Below are 26,630 nucleotides of genomic sequence, written 5' to 3'. Positions count from 1 at the left end.
AATTCTGTTTGAATTCTAGAATCAGCTTGCTTAGTTCTGTTTCTGAAAGTCTGTGGGGATTTTGCTCGGAATTGCATCAGTTCTGGGAAAACTGACATATGACAATTTTGCCTCTTCCAGTCTATGATCTTGGCATATTTGTCTATTTGCGTATCTCATCTTTATTCTAGGCATTGGTTTGTAGTTTTCTGTGTACAGGTTCTGCATACATATGTGTTCAGATTTACCCCTAAGCATTCATATTTTTGATGCCACTGAAAATGGTATTTTTAAAAATTTTTTTAACGTTTTATTTATTTTTGAGACAGAGAGAGACAAAGCATGAACGGGGGAGGGGAAGAGAGAGAGGGAGACACAGAATCGGAAGCAGGCTCCAGGCTCTGAGCCATCAGCCCAGAGCCTGACGTGGGGCTCGAACTCACGGACCGTGAGATCGTGACCTGAGCTGAAGTCGGACGCTTAACCGACTGAGCCACCCAGGCGCCCCTGAAAATGGTATTTTAAAAAATTTCAATTTGTGATAGTTTGCTGCTAATGTGTAGAAATGTCAGTCCTAGTGGCATTTTGGTAGAGTCCTTAGATTTTTTTTTTTTCATGTGCAGGTCACTTCAAAATGTTTCTTTCTTCCTTTCCAAGTAGTACGCCTTTTATTTTTCTTCCTTTATTGCTCAGTGACTTATTGCACTAGCAGGACCTCTGGAGCAACACTGGATACAAGTGGTGGCAGTGGACATTCTGGCCTTCCTCCTCATCTTAGGGAAGAAAGTATTCACTTATCACGATGACATTAAGGGTAAGTTTCTCAGTGGATGCCTTTTATCAGAATGCAAAGTCCCGTCTATTCCTTTTCCAAGTTTTCAATCATGAATAAATGCTGATATTTAGGAAACGCTTTTGCTTAGCTTATTGAGATGAACAGATTTTTATTTTGACGGTATATTACATTGATTTTCTAATATTAAACCAAATTTGTATTCCAATGGAATACTCAACTTGATCTTGATAGATCATCCTTACTTTGGGTCACAGGCTTCATATTGCTAATATTTTGTTGAAGACTTTTGTGTCTATTCAAGAAGACCACGTATTGGTCTGATTTCCTCCCCTTGTTGGTGTCTTTTCCTGGTCTGGCACGAGGTCAAAGTTGGTCTCCAAAAATAAGTGCTCCTTTCGTCTCTATTTTCTGTCCATGCTTGTGCAAAATTGAGATTTCCTCCTTACTTGTTTCATAGAATTCACATTCAGACCTGGAGTTTCGAGGAAACGTTTTTATTAACAAATTCAATTTGTTTAATTTTATTTTGAGTCACTTTTGGTAGCCTGTGTCTTTTGAGGAACTTTTTCCATTTCACATAAGCTGTCAAATTTGGCATTTGACAGTTTTTCATAATATCCCTTTTTAAAAATTGTTGGACACGTAGTAACATTCCCTCTTCCATTCTAATTTTTTATCAGTCTCCATAGGAGTTAACCAATTTCATTGGTTTACTCAAAGAATCATTTTGGTTTACACTGTTTCACTATTGTTTGCACATTTAGTAGGTCATTGATTTCAGCATATTTCCTTTTCTATTTCAGTTTTGTTTCTCTAGTTTCCAAATCTTAGATGAGTGATTTTGTACTACATTCTATTTCTAATGTGTAAAATTGAGGTACAATTGACAAATCTTAGTTTCAGATGTACATGATTTGATATTTGTAGATATTGTGAAACGATCACAATAGGTCTCGTTAAAATCCGTGTTACCTTTTTAATATAAACATTTCAAACTACGCATTTCCCTCTGATACTGCTTGAGCTGCAACTCACAAATTTGAGCATGTCGTTTTACTTTTCATTCAGTTAAAAATATCTTCTAATTTTGCCTGTAATTTTTCTCTTTGACTCATGGTGATTTACAAGTATGTTGATAATTTCCAAACATTTGGGAGTGGGGGGTGGTTTCCAGAGATCCAAATTAATTTCCCGTTTAATTCCATTGTTGTCAGAGAACATATTATGATTTCAATTATTTTAAATGTATTGAGGCCTGTTTTATAGCCTAGTATACTGCCTATCCTTCTGAGTATTCCATGTGCACTTGAAAAGGAAATTTCTATTCTCATGTTGCTGGGTCAAACGTTCTGTGTCAATTACATCAAATTGACTGTTCACATTTGTTCGTGTCCTATGTCCTGATTTTCTACTTGTTCTATCAATCAGTGTTAAAGGAGGGTTGAAATCTTCAACTATAATTGTAGATTTTTTCCATTTTCTATTCAGCAGTATTAGTGTCCTGTATTAGTCCTATAAATACATTTCTGTTGTAATATACTTTTGTGTGTGTGTGTGTGTGTGTGTGGACAAAAGAATGATAGAGACCTGTAAGTATAAAGGAAGATAACATTCTATTGGGAAAGGCAAAAAAGAGAATATACAAACATGTAGAAGTTCCCAATGTCAAGGAAGAGCTTGTTTTGAAAATAGATGTTGGTCTACAGAGCAATTGATTTATTACGTTTAAAAATAACATATTGATTTCAATATGCCAATATTTACAAATTGGAAATCACACCCTTTGCAACTGTTTACATTTATAATGAACAGTTTTAAATGGCAGAATCAAAGCTCCATTGCCCATAGCAGTGTCCTCAGCTGTGCAGATCTTGGCTTTTTCCTCCCCACTCCCCCACTTCCCGCTTCCTCACTCCAACTTCCTTGGCCGATCACTTAAATACAGTAAGTACACTTAAGTCTGGTCTTCAGATCCATTTTTAGGGGTACCCCAAGACAGAAGTACCGGGAGTGGATTGTAATTTTTCAAAATTCCTATGCAGAGGTCAAAAAACATCCAAAGACCATTTTTTTTAACGTACACATTCTATTTTCCCCAAACCCCTCCACCTACAAATCTAATTATCTTTCCTTTCTTTTGCCTCTTTGCACTCTGATATCACCCATCTCTTTGAAAAAAATAGGTTTTTTATGTTTGTGTTAGCCTGTAGACGAGGACTTTATTGATTCTATATCCAGCCACATAACCTGATGGCTGGAACACAGAGGACACTGAAATGTGACTACACTTAATTTGCAACCCCGTAATTTAATAAGAGCTTCTAGGTACCTTAGTTGCTTCATTTAACTCTCAAAACAGTCGTTAGGCATTATCCACATTTTATAGATAAGGAAAGCCAAGCTCAGAGAGATCGCTGCTGCTAAACTGCCCGAGTGAAAACTCGAGTGGCAGATTGCAAAGCTCATGCCTGCCCCACGACTGCCAGGTCACTGCTCACTGACACCGCCCCTCCACGGCAGGCACAACGCAGGGGGCTGCAGGTCGGAGGCCTCGGATATGGAAGAGAAATCGAAGCTTGAATCACTGTCGGGGTTCGTAGAAACACAACAATGGAGAACCTTCCAGAAGAGGGAAATGTTAAGAAGGAAGCAAGCACAGTCTACAAGTGAGGCTGAATTGAAATGAACTGGAGATGCAGATCACACAGAACGGATTTGGTTTGAAATGGTCACCAGTGGCTTCAGAGAATGAAACTGAAACCCACCTCTGCTAGGAAGAGACCATGAGCTCGAAGAACACGGGGTTTGCATCTCGGACCTGCCACGGAAGCCTTACCCAGGACAGGTGTCTAAGTGTCTGTACGCTTCGGCTTCCCTGTCCCGAGAACCTTCTTGTTTGCCCCCGAGCACGCAAGCCTGAAATCGGGTTCTGCAGGTAACATACAACACCGGCACGAAGCAGGCACTCAGGAAGTCTTAATCCTCTGGCCTGGCAGGGACCATTTGCCTGAATTACAATGAAGACAAACAAGGTTAGCATCTCAGGGGCCAGAAGTAACCCCTCCATAGCAAGATGTGCTGAAGAACTAGGGGGACGGCGAAGAAGTCAGCACAGGCGGGGATGGGACGGATACGGGGTTTCAAAAGGGGGTTCTCTCCACGTCATGTCACAGCAGAGAGTGAAGCTGGAGAAGGTCCAGCTCACTGGAGGGGAACTGGGGTGCTTCGTTTCAAACGTGTAGAGCATGCACGTGGAGAGGAAGTAAGTCAGTGAAAACACAAAGAGTGTCAGGAAAAAGGGCTTTACCTGAAATGAGGAGAGGGACCTAGTTCCTTTAAGGAAATAAGTCAGAAGGACCGCACCCAAGTACGAGGAAGCAGATTCCCCTGGCCACTACCACGCTAAGGATCCCTCCCACCAGTGCTCCTTCTCTTCTGTCGGGGCAGCAAGGAGAAAGTTATCTTTTCAAGAAACACCCTCTCTAGTTTACTGCTTATACTTAAATACACCGATTTTTTTAATCCACTCATCTGAAACCTCTCACAATGGACTGACTTCTCAAAAACGAATTCATATTCTTAAACAGGGAAAGGCTCAGCCAACTCGTTGCTAAGACGTCAACCAATTGCTGATATACTCTATACTGAAAGGATATGTGCATGAAAGTGATCTGGCATAGATTTCCTTTAAAAATCTAAATTAAAAAATTCAGACTTTCAATTCAGACACATAGAAGCAGAGCCAAAACTGAGTAACCTAGGTATTAATGGGAAGCCTCCCGTTTGCTGGCTTCTAACAAGTAAAGGGATCCGATTACAATGTACTCCAAGAACAAATGCACATCGATTTAACTGTGGCCCCTTCCCGGGGACTGAGAAGACAGGTATCACTAGGCACAAAGGGTTTCTGTGTACGTGACAAGAACCTAGGCAACGCCACTATCCATAGGTTAAGGATGCTATTCGCTCCACTCTGGAGGGGAAAAGAAAAAGATACAAGTTCAATATCCGGAATTTAACCACAACAGAGAGAAGATTAGAGCCATTCTTTTTTTTTTTTTTTTTTTTTTTTTTTTAACACGAATGAAAGACATAGTTATCAATCTTGAAATACAGGCATTAGCAAGTTTACTCCACACATGGAATACAGGCACTATTATTATTTTTTTTTTACTTTAATATGCAAATTTAAGCAAGTATCCCAATCACCTCTACGAAAGCTTTTTATTTCCCAGTAAGACCTCTGACAAAGTGAATGCAGAACGAGTGAAATACACAGGACCTTATGTTATGTCTGTTGGTCTTTGGCACATTTATCAAGTTGGAAAATGTCAGAAGGCAATAAAAATTTCGAATGACTGTTTTGCACATTCTTTTAATCGTCTTTACATCAAAATATAAGGCCACAAAAAGGCAAGCTGAAATTTCAGGATATGTGGAATAGTTTTAATAAAGGGTTTTACATACAGTACCTTACATATAGAACAGTGTGTTTGCAAATTTAAATAATATCTGAATGTACAGTGGCATGTATTCTTATCAAAGATAAATTCAAGTTTACTGTGTATCAGTTCTACAATGCATTTACACAGATCGCTAGAACTGATAAACAGAATGAGGCATAAAATATTCAAGTGTTATATCATCAAATAGCCTCCTCTTAACAGTCTTTTTCCCCCTTTTTAAAAAAGTTTCAAAACCTGTACATACATTTTTAATTTTTAAAAACAGTCTGTTAAAAGGTAACATTTCATGTTAACCACCAACTCTTATAGTCTATAGTAATAAAACTAGATATGTGTAGATATAAATATGTGTAGACTATGTACATATGTACGTTGAGTGTTTGTTTCAAACAAGCACACGCGGACGCACACCTGCGCACAAAGCATGGTGGCACACGACTCACAAGGGCACTGGCAGACAGGAGGACCCGGGCCCGAACTCCAGCAAGAGCTAACTCAGCAACTTATAGTTGCCTTTGGTTTCAGAAATTTGTCCATTTGTGACCAAAGCTAAACATTTTGAGTGCGCGTGTATTTTTTAAAAATAAAATTCATCTTCAGAAATGAAGCGTTTCCAGTATTCCACTACCAGCAGTTAAAAAAATCCACAGCCACAAATTGTTTCGACATTTTTGTCACTCCTCATCCCAGCTGAGGTTATTTACAATTTTTATCTGAAGGCAAACACCAAGCATACTCAGGATCAAGCTGTACGCCGATGCCTGAATACCGCATTCAACTCTACAGAGTACGTGTGTCCCGTGTAGGACATCGGGTGTCTGATGGGCTGACGGCCTATGTAAAACGTTGGGAGTAGAACTCCCGGGGTATTTAACGTTCTCTCCCCAGCAGTGTCGTCGTCATTTGGCACGCTGACCCTTCCGTGAGCCATTCTGTTTACAATGAGCTTACTGCCTGCAAAATAAATTCCAATTATTTGGCATTTGTTTTTAAATATGTGATCACAATGAAGCAAGAATTCCACAACTGTTTTCCTGGGAAGTGAGGCTTCCACCGTCAGTTTTCTGATTAAGGACATTCATCACCTAATAAACAGCTCATGATCCTATAGAAGTTTAAATACTCTAAACTGCGGTGCAGCCGGACGAACTGTGGGGAAGACAGTTCGTATAAGCAACCTTACAGAACTCTCCGGAATTTCCGTTTCCTCTACAATTTTGCTGTAGGCCAAATTCTGCTTCGTTACATGGACCTCTCTACTAAAAATTACATAAACACACCATACTTCTTTCTACAGGTATCTCGAGCTTCGTGTTAGCAACTATTCAAAACTCCTGCCAACTCGATTTCCTTGGCATAAGTTATATTCCACGTCATTGATCCCTGGCATAGATCACATTATCGTGTGTAGCTTGCTCATAAGCTTTTTTTTAACATCAGCTTCCTTGATAAAGCTGTTCTTCATTTTCCTTTCCAAGGTGCCATCCTACTGATGTCACAAATCAGTAAGTGACCAAACAACACTAAGCTTTTTATAACTATCCACGTAGCAGTCATGTGGATAATAAAAACGATCGCCTGAAGAGACCCACGTTCTTCTCATTCGGCTTTCACTGCTGTCATACGGAGCAAAGAGTCGCTATCTGCTGCACTTTGCCCATGTCGATTAGGAGCTGTTTGATATGGCGTTTAAGTTGGGGCAGTCTCGCAAGAGGATCCGGTGGCTCCAGCTCCCCTGTGAAATCAAGCCAGCTTTCCAGAACTAAAAGAGAGAAGAGAACAAGCAGATTGAAATGGCAACTGGGAGAAGTCACAAAATGGTGTCACTGGGAGGCTGGGGGGGGGGGATGGAGACAGAGATGACGTCCCCTTCTCTAGAAGGGCCAACAGACTCACGCCTGTCTAAGGGTACAGCATCCGTTCCACCTATCCCACAAGAGTTCTAGTCCTTCTTGGTGACTTTGTTATTATTTTAGATAATTCTTTCCTTTATAGGTATAAACTAATTTCTTTTTGAACATCTCCTTCTCCTCTCTTCTGGAACAGGAAATAACAGTTCCCTGTGCCTGCTGAAGCTTTCTAGTATTTTAGATTTAAATCCTCTCTACTCCATTTTCAATGAAATTTAGCTACTCTCACCATTGTTTTTCTTAAATCAGGAAGTTCTTAACAAAGGAAAGGAGGTGGCAATTTCTCAGTGTCCCTTTCAGTCCCACTATTTTATCGTTACTTTTAAAAATATGCAAGCACATTAGAAGTCTAGGCAGAATACAATCAGTTATTGTATACTTTTTATTAATAATAAGGGACAGTGTCAAGTTGCACATTTTTTTCCCTTCAGAAATCTACTCAAAATATTAAAGTAACAAAAAGCTAGCTTAAACCCAATGGAAGATGCTTTTGAAACGGTTTCCGTTTTCTCTTTTCGCAGGGAAAAGCAAAGCAGTAGGAGTTCTAATTTAGTGTGGGGTGAAATTTAAAAATGGGAATATAATCTATGTATGACGTTGGGAAAAAAACCAAAACACTGGATTAGGAATTAGGTAAAATCTTACCCTATTTTCTCAACTTTCCTGTCTATACCCTCAGGCTCCTGTGTGATAAAAACAAAACTGTAAAAGAAAACCATTTGAAAATGTGTCTGCACACTTAAGGTTTACCTATCCAGCTTGCAGGAGTTTCCTGTTGTTAATTTTACTGACCTACTGACCAAAGTGATGGCAAAGATACAAAGTATTTTCCCCCATATTTTAAATATGCTTAAGGTCTGTAAACTAACTTCCAAAAAAAAAAAATATCACAGTTCAATGAAACTAATAAATATTCCATATGTGCTTTATACTGCATCCAGCAAATGGGCAGTATTTAATAAATATCCAACTTTAGCTTTTATTTATTTTTATTTTTTAAATTTTAATTAAAAAATTTTTTTTTAATTTTTTAAATTTACATCCAACTTAGCATATAGCGCAACACTGATTTCAGGAGGAGATTCCTTAATGCCCCTTCTCCATTTAGCCCATCCCCCCTCCCACAATCCCTCCCGTAACCCTCTGCTGGTTCTCCATATTTAAGAGTCTCTTATGTTTTGTCCCCCTCCCTGTTTTTATCTTATTTTTGCTTCCCTTCCCTTATGTTCATCTATTCTGTGTCTTAAAGTCCAATAAATACCCAACTTAAAAAAAAAAACCAAGATAATATCCAGTCATACTGTCTTCAGCCTAAAACACCCCAAATGCCATCTGTGTTAAATGAGATGTAAATGAGCAAGACGCTCCATCAGGACAGACAGGATCTACAGTTCCCACCCCGTAATTCACATAACACTTCACATAATGTCTCTGTAACAACAACGAACACTTTACATACTAGAGTCACTGTATTTTAGTTCTTTCTTAAAATTACCATCGACTTCTTTTTCTATTAGGTCCATCCTGCTGGCAACTTCTTTCTGGACATTCTCTATGTGTGTAAGGAGATTGAGCTGCCACTGAAGATGTGCGTGTCCTGAGTCGTCAGTGCTCTTTTTATCATTATAAATAAATACCGTATTCCTTTCAGCTGGATTCTTCTCCAAAGAACCATTGGGGGAAAAAAAAAACAGAATGGGGCGAAATATAATGTCATAACGGGAAAGACCGCATGAAACACCTCATCACCACAATGATCAGTGAAATCCAACCTGACTCACAGAACAGTCTTAGAGGAAGTGCCAGCATAGAATTACATCTTATCTGCTGGTCCTTAGAAGAGCAAAGATGCCTTCCATGTCTCTCCACGATGCCTCGCACAGGGCCACACAGGGTGGAAGTCATTCAATAAAACATGCTAAAGAAATGAAGTCGCTAATGATACTCTGTAACTAAAAAGCCCGGCTAATTTTAGACTGACCCCTTCTTCGATTAATCCAAACTAAGGACATGAGTGGAGTGAAGGCAGAAAGCAATGACGGAAAAATCATGAAAACTGGCAAAGGCCAGTTTAAAGTCAAATTAACTGCAGGCGGTAATTAACTGCTGCAATTAAATCAATGAGGCAAGAGAAAGTTAAGAATCTTTTAAAAACTTAAAAAAAGTGTAAACTGCTTAACACATACACAGAAAATCTGAACCGAGACTCACCAGGAAGAATTCATTTCATAAAAGGGATATGCATTTCACAAAATAATTTGCCACAAATATCAGGAAATGTAAGCTTCCCAAATTTATTTACCGTGATTTCTTGATGAAATAGGCCAGAAAAATAAAGGATTATTTTAGTGGCATTACTAGCTGAAAATCAGTGAAAAGTGAGGAAACAGCATCACTAAGACAATCCCTGTGACTAGGAAAGAAGTTTATAAATACTCAGTGTACAAAGAGCTATAAGAACCCACTGTATCGCCTAATGGAATTGATACGCAGACACAAATGTGCTATAGTTTTAAAAAGGTTAGAGCACCATCTTTTATCTGAAACACACAAAAAGAGCAGACAAATTATATTAACATATACACACCCGCACGCACGCATTCTCACACACAGACATCTTCATTTGGAAAAAACTGTGGCTCATGGTTTTCGGAGGCATCTAAGTGCATTTATAAAACTGAGACTTTGGTCAGGGCAAAAGTTGACTGCATCTACAATCCTGAACTAGGGGGTAATTAAATGTTCAAATGGCCGGTGTTTTCTTATAGAGAAGCAAAAGATGTTTTCACCCTAACCAGGCACCCGTGAACTTGGAAATATAAGCATGATTTTACTGGGAATTCAGTTGTTTGATTTTAGAAAATTTTCCTACATTCTATCCTATCTTCCAAAAGCCAAAACAAATGAGATAGTTCTACCTTGTCAGGCATCCCATCTTCTTTCACTGAATACTGTGAACGGTTTTTATCTTTCCTGCAGAATTCTTGTTCCTCTTCAAAACTGCTAACATCGTCGTCGTCTGAGCTCCCAGGGTCTGCGAGAGATTTGCAGTCTTGACCAAAATTTTGTGGCTTTTGGTAGCTGTGCTCACTTGTTATGTAAGTTCCTTCCATTTTTAGGGGCACACGAGGTGGTTCTTTATGGTTCTGAACATGGTATTTCTTCTCCTCAACACTCCCTGTGTCTTGTGCTGTCATTTTTTTCTCTACCCCCGCAATTCCTTGATCTTGGTCTTTTCGCTTTCCAGAACAAGCCCAGAGATGGAGGTCGGGATGATGTTTATTCCTTACAACAAAGTTGGAGAAAGAGCAGTTCAGGAAAAAACAAGTTTCAGAATGTAAGATGATACAGGGAACCCTTCATCGTCCGTGCCTGTTTCACACCAAGTGTGCGCGCTCAGGCAGACTGACGTTTCACACCAAGTGTGCGCGCTCAGGCAGACTGACGTTTCACACCAAGTGTGCGCGCTCAGGCAGACTGACCCCACTTCCCCACTGAAAACCTAGACTCCCACCCAGGGAACCGGGTTAGGAAGAGGGCAGGGACTCTAGACAAAAGCAGACGTACGCTTTAGGTTAACCTGCCCCAGAACTGAAGCCAAAGTTGGAATTCTCACGATTTTACAGAAATAATACTGAGGTAGAAGAAAAGCAATGGTGAGTGTAACTCTGTGGACAGTTCACAGCAATACTTCATACATGTGCACTTCTTTCTCTGACTTTTCACTGGATTTTTTAAAATCGTATGGCATGAAAAACTTTTATGTGAGTCCATTTTAACAGCTTCCTTCGATCAAAAGTGATACTTGCTCCTGATAAAACATTCAGGCAATAAATGTGTACAAAGGAAAAACCTCCCTGCGTGGCAATCATAAAAAACTGAGGCATAACCTTTCAGACATTCTCTATACATATAAAATTATATTTTACCTATTTATTTTTTTAACTATAGGTCTGACAAAGAATTTCTACTTTTGGTTTAATTACTCTTTTTAAAGGGGTAAGCATACACTTTCTCTTTTTACACACATGGGGCTCTCAATTTGCCTTCTTCGCATATGACACATGTGGGCAGCTTGCCACATCAGGACACAGACGTTTCCCTTAACTCTAGTCGCTGAACAGTATCAATGTGCCACAGTCTGGGCTCACCAGCCAATCCCCCACCTACCGACGTGCGTGCGTGTTCGTGTGATCGCTGCGCACAAGTGGGGACTTTCAGTCAGATATGGAGCGGCTGGATAATGGGTACACGTCTTAAATTGGGAAGTAACTGCCCAAGTGGCCTCCAAAGAGGTTGTACTAATTACACCCTCACCAACAGTCTACAATGACATCCTTTTATCTACCCCCATCCTCACTAAACATGTGAGCATGTGATAGTGCACAGCTAATTCATCATTAAAATCCTTCATTGAGGGGCACCTGGGTGGCGCAGTCGGTTAAGCGTCCGACTTCAGCCAGGTCACGATCTCGCGGTCCGTGAGTTTGAGCCCCGCGTCAGGCTCTGGGCTGATGGCTCGGAGCCTGGAGCCTGTTTCCGATTCTGTGTCTCCCTCTCTCTCTGCCCCTCCCCCGTTCATGCTCTGTCTCTCTCTGTCCCAAAAATAAAATAAAAAACGTTGAAAAAAAAAAAAATTAAAAAAAAAAAAATCCTTCATTGAGTACACAGGAATTCTTTCATCAGAGGTCGTAAGAAAGGAGGATATTCAAAAGGCATAAACCTTTCAGAAGGCTCAATAATGTTTGTGAGTTATTTCCAGATTAGATAAATACCCAGGGGTCAAATTAGTTTTCTTCTAATACCCAAGTATTATTTCTGAAATTATAAATTTTAACTTTTGAACCCTTAATAATTTAGTAACAGAAAACACTAAAATTCTTAGCCAGTAAGAGACATAGCAGAAAGCTGGTTTTATAGTCTGACGGTCCAGTGGGTCGAATCCTACTGTGCCACTGAGGATCCTAGACAAGTTACATAACCTCTGTCTTTGACTACCCACCTATCAAATGAGGTAGGATCTATTTTTCAGGCTTATTTTAAGGATTAAATAAAATCTCATATGAAAGCACCGATTTCTGGCATGAAGTAGACTTTATTTTCAGACTTTCAATAAATAGCTAATGACAACAATTTCTACATTAGAAATATTAACATAAAGAGAGGCCACAGACATGAGGCCAAATTGGTCCAGTTTAAACCCTTATTGAAAGAATGAATGCATTGAAATTCAAATTCCTATCAAGGACAACCAGGCTTTCATCTTTTAAGTTTACTTTTTTTTTTTTTTTAAGTAATCCCTACACCCAACATGGGGCTCGAACTCACAACCCTGAGATCAAGAGTCGCATGCTCTTCGGGGAACCTGGGTGGCTCAGTCGTTGAGTGTACAACTCTTGGTTTCAGCTCAGGTCATGATCTCATAGTTCGTGGGTTGGAGTCCCGCATCTGGCTCAGTGCTAACGGCGTGGAGCCTGCTTGAGATTCTCTCTCCCTTTCTTGCTCTCTCTCTCTCTGCCCCTTCCCTGGCTTGTGTGCACATGCAAATACACTGAACAAAGGAGAGTCAAGATGGTGGAGAAGTAGAGGAATTGGAATTTCTCTCATCCCTCAAACACAGCAGTATTGAGGTCAGAACACTTGGAATTCCAGGAACCCAGGCTGCAGAGTGACAGAAACATCTTCCCGGGTGTCGGGAGACAGCTTGGCAGGACAGAGGTGGGTGTTTGAAAATTGGGAGAGATAAAACATGTGGCGTAGGCATGGAGAAAAGGGAACCCCTTTGATGGAGAAACAAAAGGAAGAGAAAGAGAGGCTGTGGAAGAGTGGGGTTGTGTTTGGACAAGAGAAAAACCTCTCTGGACCACAGACAGAATGAAAACCACAGCCTCAGGAATGAAGATCAGAGTTTTCAGGGTTGCATGACGTGGTCCGGACCCGAGCCCACCGTGTGCGTGCCCCTAGAGGGAAAAGGAGCTGGCCCCGGGGTTCTGTAATGATATGGGGGCACACTGGGAGAGAGCAGTCCCCTCCCTTGAGTACTGTGGGAAGAGGGTATACAGGGTCAGGACAAAAGACCCCGCAGGCGCCAGCCAGAGGCCCATTGTCGACTAGGGGAGTGGCGCTATGGTTCTGGAGAACCAGGCCACGTAGAGCGGGATCCTTTAAGACATCAGGATTTTAATCTCAGCCAAGCACCTGGGAGGCACGAGAGACTGTGGAGCAGGACAAACCGGCTACCCATGCCTGCGCAGCACTGAGAGGACAGCCTGAATAGTGTGGTTTGGGACACCCCGTAGAGGGAGGATAGACTGGGGTGTTGCCATTTTTCTCCCCATCACCAACAAGGTGGAGTTTCAGGAAACAGGACAGCGGCCCCGCAGTGGAGGGGGGACCTCACCCCTCTGTGCCCGGTAACTGCGTATCTACGAGAGACTGACACTGACCAAACCAGACGGACCCTCCTCCAGACCAGCACAGCCGCCAGTCCCAGGCAGCGACACCCAACTGTCCTACAGTTTTGCATTTTCTGATTTGATTTTTGGTCAATTCTTATTTTGAATGTGTGTGCGTGTGTGTGTGCATATGTGTGTGTGTGTGTGTGTGTGTGTGTGTGTGTGTGTGTGTGTGTGTGTGTTTCTTTATGTTTCTTTCTCTGTTCGGGTTGTCTGTTTAATCAGGCATTTTACTCTATTCTTTTTACACCTTTTCTGTAACCCCTTCTTTATTTTCCTCTCTCTCTCTGGATTAAGCCTTATAGTTTCTTTGATTCTCTGCCTGGTCTTTTTTTTCCACCTCTGTCATCTCTCTCTTTGTATGGGATAAGGCTTCTTCCAGTCCCTCCTCCACCTTTTTCCATTTTTTTCCTGGGTTACTTCAAGAAACAAATCAAAGCACAGCTGGTGGTAGGTCCAAACCACCACTACGAGTAGGGAGATAACGCAACCAGAGTCACAACAACAGGGAGCATGCAAGACATTCCAAAAACACCTCCTGAGGGGCCAGGCCCTGGACAGTATATGACCCCTTTTTAACATAGCAGTGCTCGCAGGTATCGGACACATAACAAGCTATTAAAACACATAAAAGAAAACTAGCCAAAATGACAAAACAGAAGAATTCTCCTCAAAAGAAATTCCAGGAAGAAATAACAACCAGAGAACTGCTCAAAACAGATATAAAAAATGTATCTGAACATGGATTTAGAACAATAGTCATTAAGACTAATAGCTGGGCTTGCAAAAAGCATAGAAGACAGCAGAGAATCTCTAGCTGCGGAGATCAAGGACCTAAGAAAGACTCACAACGAATTAAGAAACGCTATAAATGAGATGCAAAATAAACTAGATGCAGTGACAACAAGGATGGAAGAAGCAGAGGGCAGAATAGAAGATAAAAAAATGGAAAATGATAAAACTGAGAGAAGGAGGGACAGGAAATGACTAGACCACAAGGGGAGAATTAGAGACCTAAGTGATTCAATGAAACATAATAAACCTCATAATAAGGTTTATCTGAACAAGCTATAGCTGAGAACTTCCCTAATCTGGGGAAGGAAGCAGACATCCAAGTCCAGGAGGCACAGAGAACTGCCTTCAAAATCAACAAAAACATGTCAACACCATGACATATCATAGTGAAACCGCCAAAATACAAAGACAAAAATTCTGAAAGTGGCTAGGGACAAACGGGACTTAATCTCTAAGGGCAGACACATAAGAGTAGTAGCAGACTGGTCCATGGAAACGTGGCAGGCCAGAAGGGAGTGGCAGGAAATATTCAATGTGCTGAATAGGAAAAATATGCAGCCAAAAATCCTTTATCCAGCAAGGCTGTCATTGAGGATAGGAGAGATAAAGGCTTTCCCAAACAAAAACTGAAGGAGTTCATCACCACTAAACCAGCACTGCAGGAGATCCTACGGGGGAACTCTGTGAGTGGAAAGCAGCAAAGACTACAAAGGACCACAGACATCACCACAAGCACAAAACCTACAGATAACACGACACTAAATCCGTATCTTTCAATAGTCACTCTGAAAGTAAATGGACTAAATGCCCCAATCAGAAGACCTAGGGTATCAGAATAGATAAAAAACCAAGATCCATCTATATGCTGTCTACAAGAGACCCATTTTAGACCTGAGGACACAGGCAGATTGAAAGTGAGGGGATGGAGAACCACCTATCATGCTACTGGAAGTCAAAAGAAAGCTGGAGTAGCCATACTTATATCAGACAAATTAGATTTTAAACCAAAGACTAACAGGAGATGAAGAAGGACATTATATCATAATTAAGGGGTCTATCCATCAAGAAGACCCAACAATTATAAACAATTGTAAATAAATATATGAAGCACTTAAATATATAAAACAATTAATTACAAACAACAGCTAACTTATTGATAATAATACTGTAATTGTAGGTGACTTTAATACTCCATTTATAACAATGGACAGATCATACAGACAGAAAATCAATAAGGAAACAACGGCCTTGAACGATATACTGGACCAGATTGTCTTAACAGACATATTTAGAACTTTTCATCCAAAAGCAGCAGAATACACATTCTTCTCAAGTGCACATGAAACATGGTCTAAAACAGATCATGTGACAGCCTAGGTCACAAAACAGCCCTCAACAAATATAAAAGGATTGAGATCATACCATGCATATTTTCAGATCACAACGCAACGAAACTTGCAACCAACCACAAGAAAAATGCATGGAGATTAAAGAACATCCTACTAAAGAATGAATGGGTCAACTGGGAAATTGAAAAAAAATTTAAAAATATATGGAAGCAAATGAAAATGAAAACATGACAGTCCAAACCCTTTGGGATGTAGCAAAGGCAGTCCTAGGAGGAAAATACATTGCAAACCAGGCCTATCTCAAAAAGCAAGAAAGATCCCAAATGCAGAACCTAACCTCACACCAAAAGGAACTAGAAACAGAGCAGCAAAGAAAGCCCAAAGCCAGCAGAAGAAGAGAAATAATAAAGATTAGAACAGAAATAAACAAAATAGAATCCAAAAAAAAAAAAAAAAAAATAGAACAGATCCATGAATCTAAGAGCTGGTTTTTTGAAAGAATAAACAAAATCGATAAACCCCTAGCCAGACTTCTAAGAAGAGAGAGAACCCAAATAGATAGAATCACGAATGAAAAGAGGAGAGATCACAATGAACACCACAAGAATACAAACAATTATGAGAGAATACTATGAAAAATTGTATGCCCACAAACTGGACAATCTGGAAGACATGGACAAATTCCTAGATACCCACACACTACCAAAACTCAAATGGGAAGAAATAGGAAATTTGAACAGACCCCATAACCAGCGAAGAAATTGAAACGGTTATCAAAAATCTCCCAACGAATAAGAGCCCTGGCCCAAATGGCTTCCAAGGGGAATTCTACCAGACATTTAAAGCAGAGTTCATACCTATTCTTCTCAAGCTGTTCCAGAAAAATAGACACGGGAGGAAAGCTCCCAGACTCATTCTATGAAGCCAACATTACCTTGATTCCCAAACCAGACAAAAATCCCAGTAAAAAGGAGAATTACAGGCCAATATCCCTGATGAACATGGATGCAAAAATTCTCAATAAGATACTAGTAAATCAAATTCAACAGTATATTAAAAGAATTATTCACCATGATCAAGTGGGGTTCATTCTTGATCTGCAGGGCTGACTTAATATTCACAAATCAATGTGATACATCCCATTAAGAGAAGAAAGGATAAGAATCATATGATCCTGTCAATAGATGCAGAAAAAGCATTTGACAAAATACAGCATCCTGTCTTAATAAAAACCCTCAAGAAAGTTGAGACAGAAGGAACATACCTTAACATCATAAAAGACATATATGAAAGGCCCACAGCTAATATCATCCTCAATGGGGAAAAACTGAGAGCTTTCCCCCTGAGATCAGGAACACGACACGGATTTCCACTCTCACCACAGTGTTGGAAGTCCTAGCCTCAGCAATCAGATAACAAAATGAAATAAAGGCATCGAAATTGGCAAAGAAGAAGTCAAACTTTCACTTTTCACAGACAACATGATACTCTACATGGAAAACCCGAAAGACTCCACCAAAAATCTGCTAGAACTGATACATGAATTCAGCAAAGTTGCAGGATATTAAGTCAATGTATAGAAATCAGCTGCATTTCTATACACAATAAAGCAACAGAAAGAGATATCAAGGAATCAATCCCACTTACAATTGTACCAAGAACCATAAAATACCTAAAAATAAACCTAACCAAAGAGGTAAAAGATCTGTATGCTGAAAACAATAGAAAGCTTATGAAAGAAACTGAAGAAGACAAAGAAATGGAAAAACATTCCATGCTCAGGGACTGGAAGAATAAATATTGTAAAAATGTCAATACTACCCAAAGCAATCTATGCATTCAGTGCAATCCCTATCAAAATAACACCAGAATTCTTCACAGAGCTAGAACAAACAGTCCTAAAATTTGAATGGAACCAGAAAAGATCCCGAATAGCCCAAGTAATATTGAAAAAGAAAACCAAAGCTGGAGGCATCACAATCCCGGACGTTAGCCTCTACTACAAGGCTGTAATCATCAAGACAGTATGGTATTGGCACAAATACCATACACCATAGACCCATGGCAGACCCATAAATCAGTGGAATAGAGAACACAGAAATGGACCCACACATGTATGGCCAACTAACCTTCGACAAAGCAGGAAACAGTATCCAATGGAATAAAGACGGTCTCTTTGGCAAATGGTGCTGGGAGAACTGGACAGCAACATGCAGAAGAATGAATCTGGGCCACTTTCTTACACCATACACAAAAATAAACTCAAAATGGATAAAAGACCTAAATGTAAGACAGGAAACCATCAAAACCCTAGAGGAGAAAACAAGCAACAACCTCTTTAACCTCAGCCACAGCAACTTCTTACTTGACACATCTCTGAAGGCAAGAGAAATAAAAGCAAAAATGAACTATTGGGACCTGATCAAGATAAAAATCTTCTGCACAGCAAAGGAAACAATCAACAAAGCTAAAAGGCAACTGACAGAATGGGAGAAGATATTCGCAAATGACATATCAAAAATCTATAAAGAACTTACCAAACTCAACACCCGAAAAACAATCCAGTGAAGAAATGGACAGAAGACATGAATAATCACTTTTCCAAGGAACACATCCACATGGCCAACAGACACATGAAAAGAGGCTCAACATCACTCATCATCAGGAAAATACAAATCAAAACCACATTGAGATACTACCTCACACTGGTCAGAGTGGCTAAAATTAACGACTCAGGAAACAACAGATGCTGGCAAGGATGTGGAGAAAGGGGAATCCTCGTGCACTGTTACTGGAAAACAGTATGGAGGTTTCTCAAAAAATTAAACATAGAACTATCCTACAACCCAGCAATTGCACTAGTAGGTATTCATCCGAAAGATACAAAAATGCTGATTTGTAGGAGCACATGTACCCCAATGTTTATAGCAGCACTATCAACAACAGCCAAATTATGGGAAGAGCTCAAATGTCCATCAACTGATGAATGGATAAAGAAGATGTGATACACACACACACACACACACACACACACACACACACACACACACACACACAGGAATACTACTCAGCAATGAGAAAGAATGAAATCTTGCCATTTTCAACAATATGGATGGAAATGGAGGGTATTATGCTAAGTGAAATAAGTCAGAAAAAGACAGCGTGTTTTCACTCCTATGTGAAAATTGAGAAACTTAACAGAAGACCATGGGGGAAGGGAAGGAAAAATAAGTTATAAACAGAGAGGGAGGCAAATGATAAGAGGCTCTTAAATGCAGAGAACAAACTGAGGGTTGATGGGGGGGAGGCTGTGGGGGGCAAGGAAAATAGGAGATGGGCACTGAGGAGGACACCTGTTGGGATGAGCACTGGATGTTGTATGTAAGTGATGATTCACAGGAATCTACTCCTGAAGCCAAAACTACACTGTATGTTAGCTAACTTGACAATAAATTATTTAAAAAAAAACCAAAAAACAAAAAACCTGAGACAAGGAAAAAAAAAAGAAATAATAAAATGAAATGAAATACTTCAGCAAAGGACAAAAATAGATGAATCTGTGGCAAGATACGATTATTGTTGAAGTTAAGTTATGAGTATATGGAGGTTCACTGCACTATTATGTGTGTGTGTACATTTTCACAATCATAAAAAAGTTAAATGCAGATTACCTAGTAACATTAAATATAAGTAGAAATAAAAATAAATAAAAGAAAAAAGAAAAGGAGTCATGTGCTCTTATAACTGAGCCCGCCAGGTGCCCCTACAACTGGGCTTTTAAACAAAAGCTTTATTAGTTTAATAAGTTCATTCTTCCCTTGAGTTTTAGCATTTGCATGGCCTTTTTATAAAGAAATCCACATTCGGATTCATGACATACAACAGAAGCAAATCACATTCACAGAACAATCACTGAGGACTTAGCCCCACACTAAGTACCAGGATGAAATGAGGCCCAAGCCCCCCCTTAAAGGAACTCCTGTTTAGTAAGAGGAGACAAACATGGGGAACAAAGTGCACCGAAGCACACGCCGACACCAGGGTGCAGGCAGCTTGCCAAGAGGGTGTGATCAGCCCTGGCCGGGCAGGTATCTCGAAAAGGCATCTGCCAGAAAGATGGCTGAAGGCTGTGCTGGGTGTGGGCGTGGAAGGGCCGTACCTATGGAACAGCGGGCTTCATCCAGGGATTATGGTCTGGTAGAGCTGCGATGTTTGGGGAAAACCACTGGGGGAGGAAAGACTTGGCAACAAAACTGAACGGTCCCAGGGAAGGACTCAGAGAGCGTGCCGGAGAGCTCAGACTTCTTCCGCTGGGCCCCGGGAAGGCACGGTGGGGTACGAAGCTCAAAGACAAGCTCATATTCATCTTTTACTAAGCTCACAGTGGCAAGAGTAAGAAGGATGAACTCAAAGAGTGCGAGACCAGAGCCGCGGGGAACTCAGAAGTGTGACAATCATGCATGTGAACAGAACAGCCTGGGCTGGGAGTATGAAGAGACACAGGAACGCACTGAACCGTGTTAAGCAATTACAATGGCCAAGTGCCCTTGACGCACAAAGTTGAGGTGAAACCTGGACGGGGATAGAAGAAGGGGAAAGGACAAGTTTCTGGTCCAGGCAAGTGGAGTCGAAATGAAGAAAATCTTGTGAAGAACCAGGGAATCGTCCTGTTTTTATATAAAATATTTTTTTTAAAGAAGGACTCTAGCCAGGAATTAGGAAGAACTGAAAACAAGGACTTCGAGAACACCCTGTTGTTACTTAAGGAGGCTCAGGTTTGGGGGCTGTTTTAAGAGAAAATTGTCTGCGATGACTAAAACACCTTCGGTGCACAGCACAGGGATGGATTATATGACCTGTTCCCTCCAAAGTCAACCCTAAAGTAATTAAAAACTATACTATTAAACCTACTTCATCCTGACACCATTCCTGAAGGAGGACATGAAATATAGGGTTCGCCAAGCAACTGCATTTCATTTTGTGCATGTGGCGAGCACACAGAACAGTGGGGCAGGGACTATCACGTGTTGAAACACTGATGCAGTATTTACTTTCAACCATGTTTGTTTATTCCACGACAACAGGCACAAGACAGCTATTCATCCAAAAAGTTATTCATCTTTCCTTTTTTTAAAGACAAAATGTATTCAAATATCTCTTCTGTCTTCCAAGCTGCTAATCTGAACCTTCCAGAGGCTGACGACTACTCTGGATTAGGATACATGCCGCCTATGACCCCCAGCTCTCCTCACTTACTTCAGAATTCCAATCTTCAGCTGTAGCCCGTGCAGGACTTCCGTGACTCCATAGACGTCAGCAAGCAGGTGGTGTGTGGAAACTATCTTTTTGGCATTGAGATGAGAATAATTTTCCTTCAAAAATGATAACCCGCACATTCTCCCGTTATCCAACCAATCCTTATCATAGCGGTATTTTGCGCTCCACCTCTGACCTGCAGATGAAGGGGACATTCAAATGACAAAGGATCCCACTTACTCAGATTCCCCTTCCACTGTCACCCCACTGACATCATTCAGAAAGCAAGGTGAGCTCTAGTGCTAAGAGCAAATTCGAAAGAGCAAGACAGTGTTCTGAGGAGCTGGCGCTGTGATGCTTCCCCGCACTTTCAGATTTTCCGCCCGCTAAGAACACGGTCCATTAGGGGTGTGGTCAGGGGCTGAGGACACCTGCAAAGAACCCTGAGTGTACTGCTTCCCATTTTTTACATATCTGTCATCTGTCTTCCAGAAAGGTGGAGAGGGCTGGAGAGAAACTAGATGGGGTGCCTGTTTCTCACTCACATTTGTTTTGAACTGGATGAAATACAGAGACTTGCTTAAGTGGATGTTCGAACCCCTTTCCAAGATCTCACAGGGCCCTGTAGAATCTTGTATTTTCACCATCAATACTAACTGTAACCTATTAAGCTAGTTGCTTATGTGTCTGTGACCCCCACTGTACTATGAGACAGTGGAAGGCTTGCTTAGAATCAATCCTCTTACCTCTTACCAGCATTTGGCAAAGAGAAGGCATCCAATAAATGCTGCTGAATGAGTAAACTGATGTCTACATTCATATAGCTCTGAATCATTCTCCAGCTTCTTAATGTTACTTTTGTTTTTGTTTTTGTTTTAAAGATAGACAAGAGAACAATTCGGTAGGCTTTTATTTGAGAATACCTAGTTATTTTCTGCCTGGGCAGCTGAATGTGCACATAATATGCAAAACCTTCCTACTCAAAGAGCCTCTAGATGGAAGAAGGTGCTGGAGAGGGAGGCGAAGGGCACCGGTTTCCATCTCAGGTCTGTGCACACGGCACGCAGCCAACCCTCTGAGCCCCGGCTGCCTCCTCGGCAAGATAAAGGGACCCAACGGGAGATCCCATCCACCCAAAATTAGTTGGATACGCAGCATGTTCAGGAACTTTCTTCAAGCCACGTCATGAGGAGTGCACACTCGAATACAGTTCCACTCAAACAGTCACACAGGAACCTATCTAGAAATCAATACACAGGGACACACGAAGGGGTGAATTCTCCCGGAGAAAGTCCTAACTCTGCCCCGGAAAGGTGGTGGGAAATGAGGCGAATGTTTTGGCCTAGGTCATTAACATGGAAAATAAAACTGTAACAGAGAGCGAAAAATATTTAAAGACGCCGACGCAGAAGCAGAGTGCAACCGGCCCGGCCAAGTAGCGGTGTCTCCTGCGGCCGGCACACCACTGGCTGGGACCCAGATCTTTGGGCGTCCAGCCCCCCACACGGGGCTCAGGCTTACCGGGAGGGTCCCTGCAGATGTAGCAGACGTACTGCTCGGGGATGCTCTCCTCCAGGAGCCCCATGCACACGCTGTGCTGCCAGCACAGACACTCTTCGCACTGCGAGAAAACACAGGGGCGCCTGCGGTCACTGGGCTGCTCCCCAGCGAGGAAGCCACGCCCCCTCCCCGCCATGAGGCTCTTGCCCCGCCCCCCCGCACTGCGAGTCTCGTCCACGCGACGACGCGGACGCGGATTCAGGATGCATTTTATTTCTGAAACACTCAAATGCTTCACGAACTTCCCCCGCCACAGCTATTAGAACGTACCTTGACATATTACTTAAACCACACACACAATCATAAAACTAGTTCTCTCATTTATTTCCCACTAATTTTTAGGCAGTTACATCCTTAAAACTCTTAAAAATAGCCTATTAGAGTGCGCTTTTTTTAAAAGGCAAGTTCGTAGGAGTGCCTGTAGCAGTGACTTCAACCGGTATGGTGATGCTATAAATTTGTAGTTCCCTTATTTGAGAAAACCTTTGAAAAGGGGTAGAAAAAAGATTACTTTCTTCATTCCTATGACCATCATTTCCAAATCTTCTAAATGTCATCACAGAACATGGGGTTATGCTTTTCCCTGTTCCTAGAAAGATACCCTTTCTACAGGGAGACACCAGTGGTTGGTAACGCTTCATCCTCGCAACAAACTTTGAGAAGAGTGGACACGTTTATTTCCAGATCTGCAGGTTGAGGGGCTGGGAAGGTGACGACACAATGTTATTAAACAGGGACGCAGGCCAGGAAGAGAAGGGCTGCTACGCTCTACCCTTCAACGTGGATGGATGCTCGTCATCTTAATGGCTTCAAAGACTGGCTTCCAGAATTTCAGCCTGAAGACCTCAAACTCAACACTAGCTCTCTCAGGTGAGACAGCCGTCTACTCCTTTGATGAAGAGATTTCCCCACCAGTACTACTGGGACTTGAAACGCTGTGATAAGTTGAAAACCTCTGTCTTCAACAGGACAGTTAGTGACCAACACGGAAGCCCTGGTTGTACTTGCTGAGCACCTGAAGTTAATGGCTCCGGAGGGCAGGGAAGACGGGTTACCTGGATCATGAAGCCGTTCTCCTCATCCATTTCGCAGATACATCGCACGATCTCATTAAGAGCATCATCTTCATCCTGAGATTCCTCAAAATTGGTGGAATCGAAGTCCTGATTGTACTCATCCCCACTTAGAAGTAAACTCTCTGTTGAAGAATCGTCTAGGAATTCCACATCCGATAAGTCTAGAACATACACAAAAGTAAACTCAGCAAGTATTTTTCCATATTTGTGTCACTTTTCCAGATAGAAAGGAGCTAAAGGAAGTGACTGTAAGCTATTAAATATTTAGAAGGGAAGGGCAGACAAATGAGAATAGAGCACTTGTCCCTAAACAAAGAAACAAAGGATTTTTGAGGCCAAGGTAATTATGACTGACTTTGCGTCTTCTCGTATACACTATTACAAGTAACTTGCAGAGGATCCCCTAGCCTTGGTGCTGATAGAGTTTATGGCCAAGGTTGATATTGATAACTTAAATACGCATAGTTCTCAAACGCTCTCACAAACGTTAGTCCTTTTGATCCTCCCAAGAACCACGGGTTATAAAGAGAACGGGTTTCGTTATCTGTACCACAGACGTGGGCATTTCAGTGAAGGGAAGGAGACTGCCTGGAGTCCGATATCAATGCTACTGTTCTTAACAGGATCAGGATCATCAACCACCACTGCACTTAATATGCACCAGATACTCTACTAAACACTCCAAACACAAGATCTATTACTTGCTCCAGGAGTATAGCCAGCTAATGGTGAAGCCAACTGCATACCAGGACTACCTGACTCCAAAGCCTGCGTTCTTAACGACTTCCCCAGTATTTCTTAAGCTGGGATCTTGAGTTCCCTAAGGAATTTGCAAAGTTTTAAAATTTCACTTTGATAAAAATCTTTTAAAGTAAGTATTATTCTAGAAACTAGATTATATAGAGGACCACTACATAGAATTTGACTCAAACGCCCAGTTTTAGGTTTGTATTTGTGCCAGCATTGATGTCAAAGACCACAATTTTGCTCAGGCTATTGAGAAAAAACAAAAACAACTGAGGCACACACAAGGAAATATTTATAACCAAGGGGGGAAAATGAGGACGGACACTAGAGATCTTGCAGGAGTGTGGATGGAGATATGAGGGAGCTGAGTCATCGCGAGTCGCACCTGGGGGCTGATCAGCTGAGCACTGCAGCGACAGGTAGTTCCTTGTGCCCCAGTGTCCCAGCCTCTGGTCTCGGTCTGCCCGCTGCTTCCCCTGCCCACTGCTCACCTCCTTCTGGGCGGCATCAACAGGCTGGGAGAGCAAGGGCTTTGCACTACTGAGTGCTCCACATCTAGTTCTTACAGTGGAGGCTGGTCTATACTGGTAAAGCCACTCCAGCTTCTGGAGGAGCAAAGGGGGGGGGGGGGTCTATATAGTCTATATAAAGAGAAAATTCTCTTTAATCAGACCAGAAAGAAGTTGGCCAATTTGAACTAAGAAAAAAAAATCATGTTGTTTATAACTTAAATATTTCATGACTTAGTGTTTCTCTTATCAGCTTGTAATCTTATTTTTTCCCTGACTCTGTTTTTGAATGTTTTGTTTTTGATTTACAAAAAGTTAATGTTCTATAGAAAAATGTCTTTTTTAGGGTCTTAGGACATCTCAGAGAAGTCAGTAGAAATAATGGTCGAGAAATACAGGAAAATTTTCAAGAAGGAGTAAGTCAATCATGCATTATAAAATCCTAATAATAATGAGTAGTTTTAAGAACCTAAAGAGGAGATTTCGTTCATTCATAATCTTGCTAGCATAAACCCAAAATCAGTATTTTCTCTCAGGCCTTCCTGAATGCAAGTTCATGTTTCAAAATGGCAGACTAGGACATGAATAAACAAACACTGTTGCAGCATGTAGGTGGCCTGATATGGATGGCAATCGTAGCAGAATAAATAAATTTAAAACTATTATCACTGAAAGGAATTAGTGTGTATCTCACACATGCTTTCATGGCCAAAATCACAGGTTTTATGATGTTCGAATGTAAACTGAACATAATGGCCAGAAAACCTAGTTTGAATAATTCCCAAGCATCAAACATACGTTTGGCTGAATTCTAAGGGCAGAGTAAATGGGTCCAAGGGTTCAAAGTTACAAAAGCAAAGTTCCCTCTCGCACTAAAATAGCATCTGGACAACAGCTCCAACTGAGTGGCCACAGAACACCATTCTCTTCCAACTGCTACCCCTTGATCTATCGCTATCTTCCCAGACATATTCTCCGAGTGTGGATTCCAGATCAGCATCACCCGGGAACTCACCTGACATCAGAAATTCTGAGGGTGAGGCCCAGAAAAGTGTTTTTCACAAGCTCTCCAGGTGGTTCTGATGCACGCTAACGTTTGAGAACCCCTGGCCGAAGACCCGCACCCCGCCACGTCCGTTCTTTCTCACAGGTCAGTGCTCAGCCACACAGGGGGCAGAAGACACAGCAGAACCGACAGCACGCGCCCACGACACCCTTTCCCTCCCCTCTCGAGCATCTAGTTCCGGCAACACAGCCCGCCCGGACATAATCGCCATTCTCCAGCCAGCGCTCTGTGTATAAGGAGGACACTCAGGCCCCCACGGCTCAAACTGGGGTGCTCTTAGGTGACTTTCAACCCCTGCCACCCTGCCCCAAAGAATCACTCAGAAACTGTATCTTGCCAAAAACCGCATCTGCCCTTCCAGAAATCTCCCTCATGCTCCTCAACAGGTCTCTGTATCGGGGTTCGGAAGGCATCGCAGCAACAATGATCACGTACACCTGGGTTTAAGAGCCACTGGCCCAAAAAGGGACAGGGGACTTGTGTTTGTTAGAAACAGAGGGAGGTCTTTTTCCTAATCCTCTGTCCCCCCCACCCCCGCCCATATTTTAAGACTATACATCTCTAAAGTGCTGGGCGCCTATTTTAGGAGAAAAGGGAGAAGATGCTACTCTCCGTAGTGGGCTCGACAGCAGTCAGGCCTGGAAGTTAAGCAGGAGGCAGCAGTGC

The 26,630-nt window shown here is 41.6% G+C and overlaps 1 protein-coding gene across 9 annotated transcripts in view; it reads right to left on the bottom strand.

Annotated features, from left to right (window-relative positions):
• Window positions 1–5,134: 5,134 nt before the first annotated feature.
• The window catches only part of PHF20L1 (PHD finger protein 20 like 1), an 87,269-nt gene continuing 65,773 nt past the window's right edge, over window positions 5,135–26,630 (bottom strand). For 5 of the 9 annotated variants that reach the window (XM_047843009.1, XM_047843008.1, XM_047843011.1 and 2 more), the window contains 6 exons: window positions 23,622–23,803; window positions 22,528–22,627; window positions 21,007–21,202; window positions 10,070–10,436; window positions 8,611–8,809; window positions 5,135–7,003 (listed from right to left, as the gene is read on the bottom strand). In XM_047843009.1, coding sequence (XP_047698965.1) covers window positions 6,861–7,003; window positions 8,611–8,809; window positions 10,070–10,436; window positions 21,007–21,202; window positions 22,528–22,627; window positions 23,622–23,803 — 1,187 coding nt within the window. In that variant the 3' untranslated portion in view covers window positions 5,135–6,860. The remainder of the gene's footprint in view (window positions 7,004–8,610; window positions 8,810–10,069; window positions 10,437–21,006; window positions 21,203–22,527; window positions 22,628–23,621; window positions 23,804–26,630) is intronic. The other 4 variants (XM_047843013.1, XM_047843015.1, XM_047843017.1 and 1 more) reach the window with 2 other exon arrangements.

This window comes from Prionailurus viverrinus, chromosome F2 (genome assembly GCF_022837055.1).
Source record: "Prionailurus viverrinus isolate Anna chromosome F2, UM_Priviv_1.0, whole genome shotgun sequence".
Classification (NCBI taxonomy): domain Eukaryota; kingdom Metazoa; phylum Chordata; class Mammalia; order Carnivora; family Felidae; genus Prionailurus; species Prionailurus viverrinus.
The sequence above is the reverse complement of the archived record's forward strand: the minus strand, read 5'-3'. Positions and strand labels throughout refer to the sequence as shown.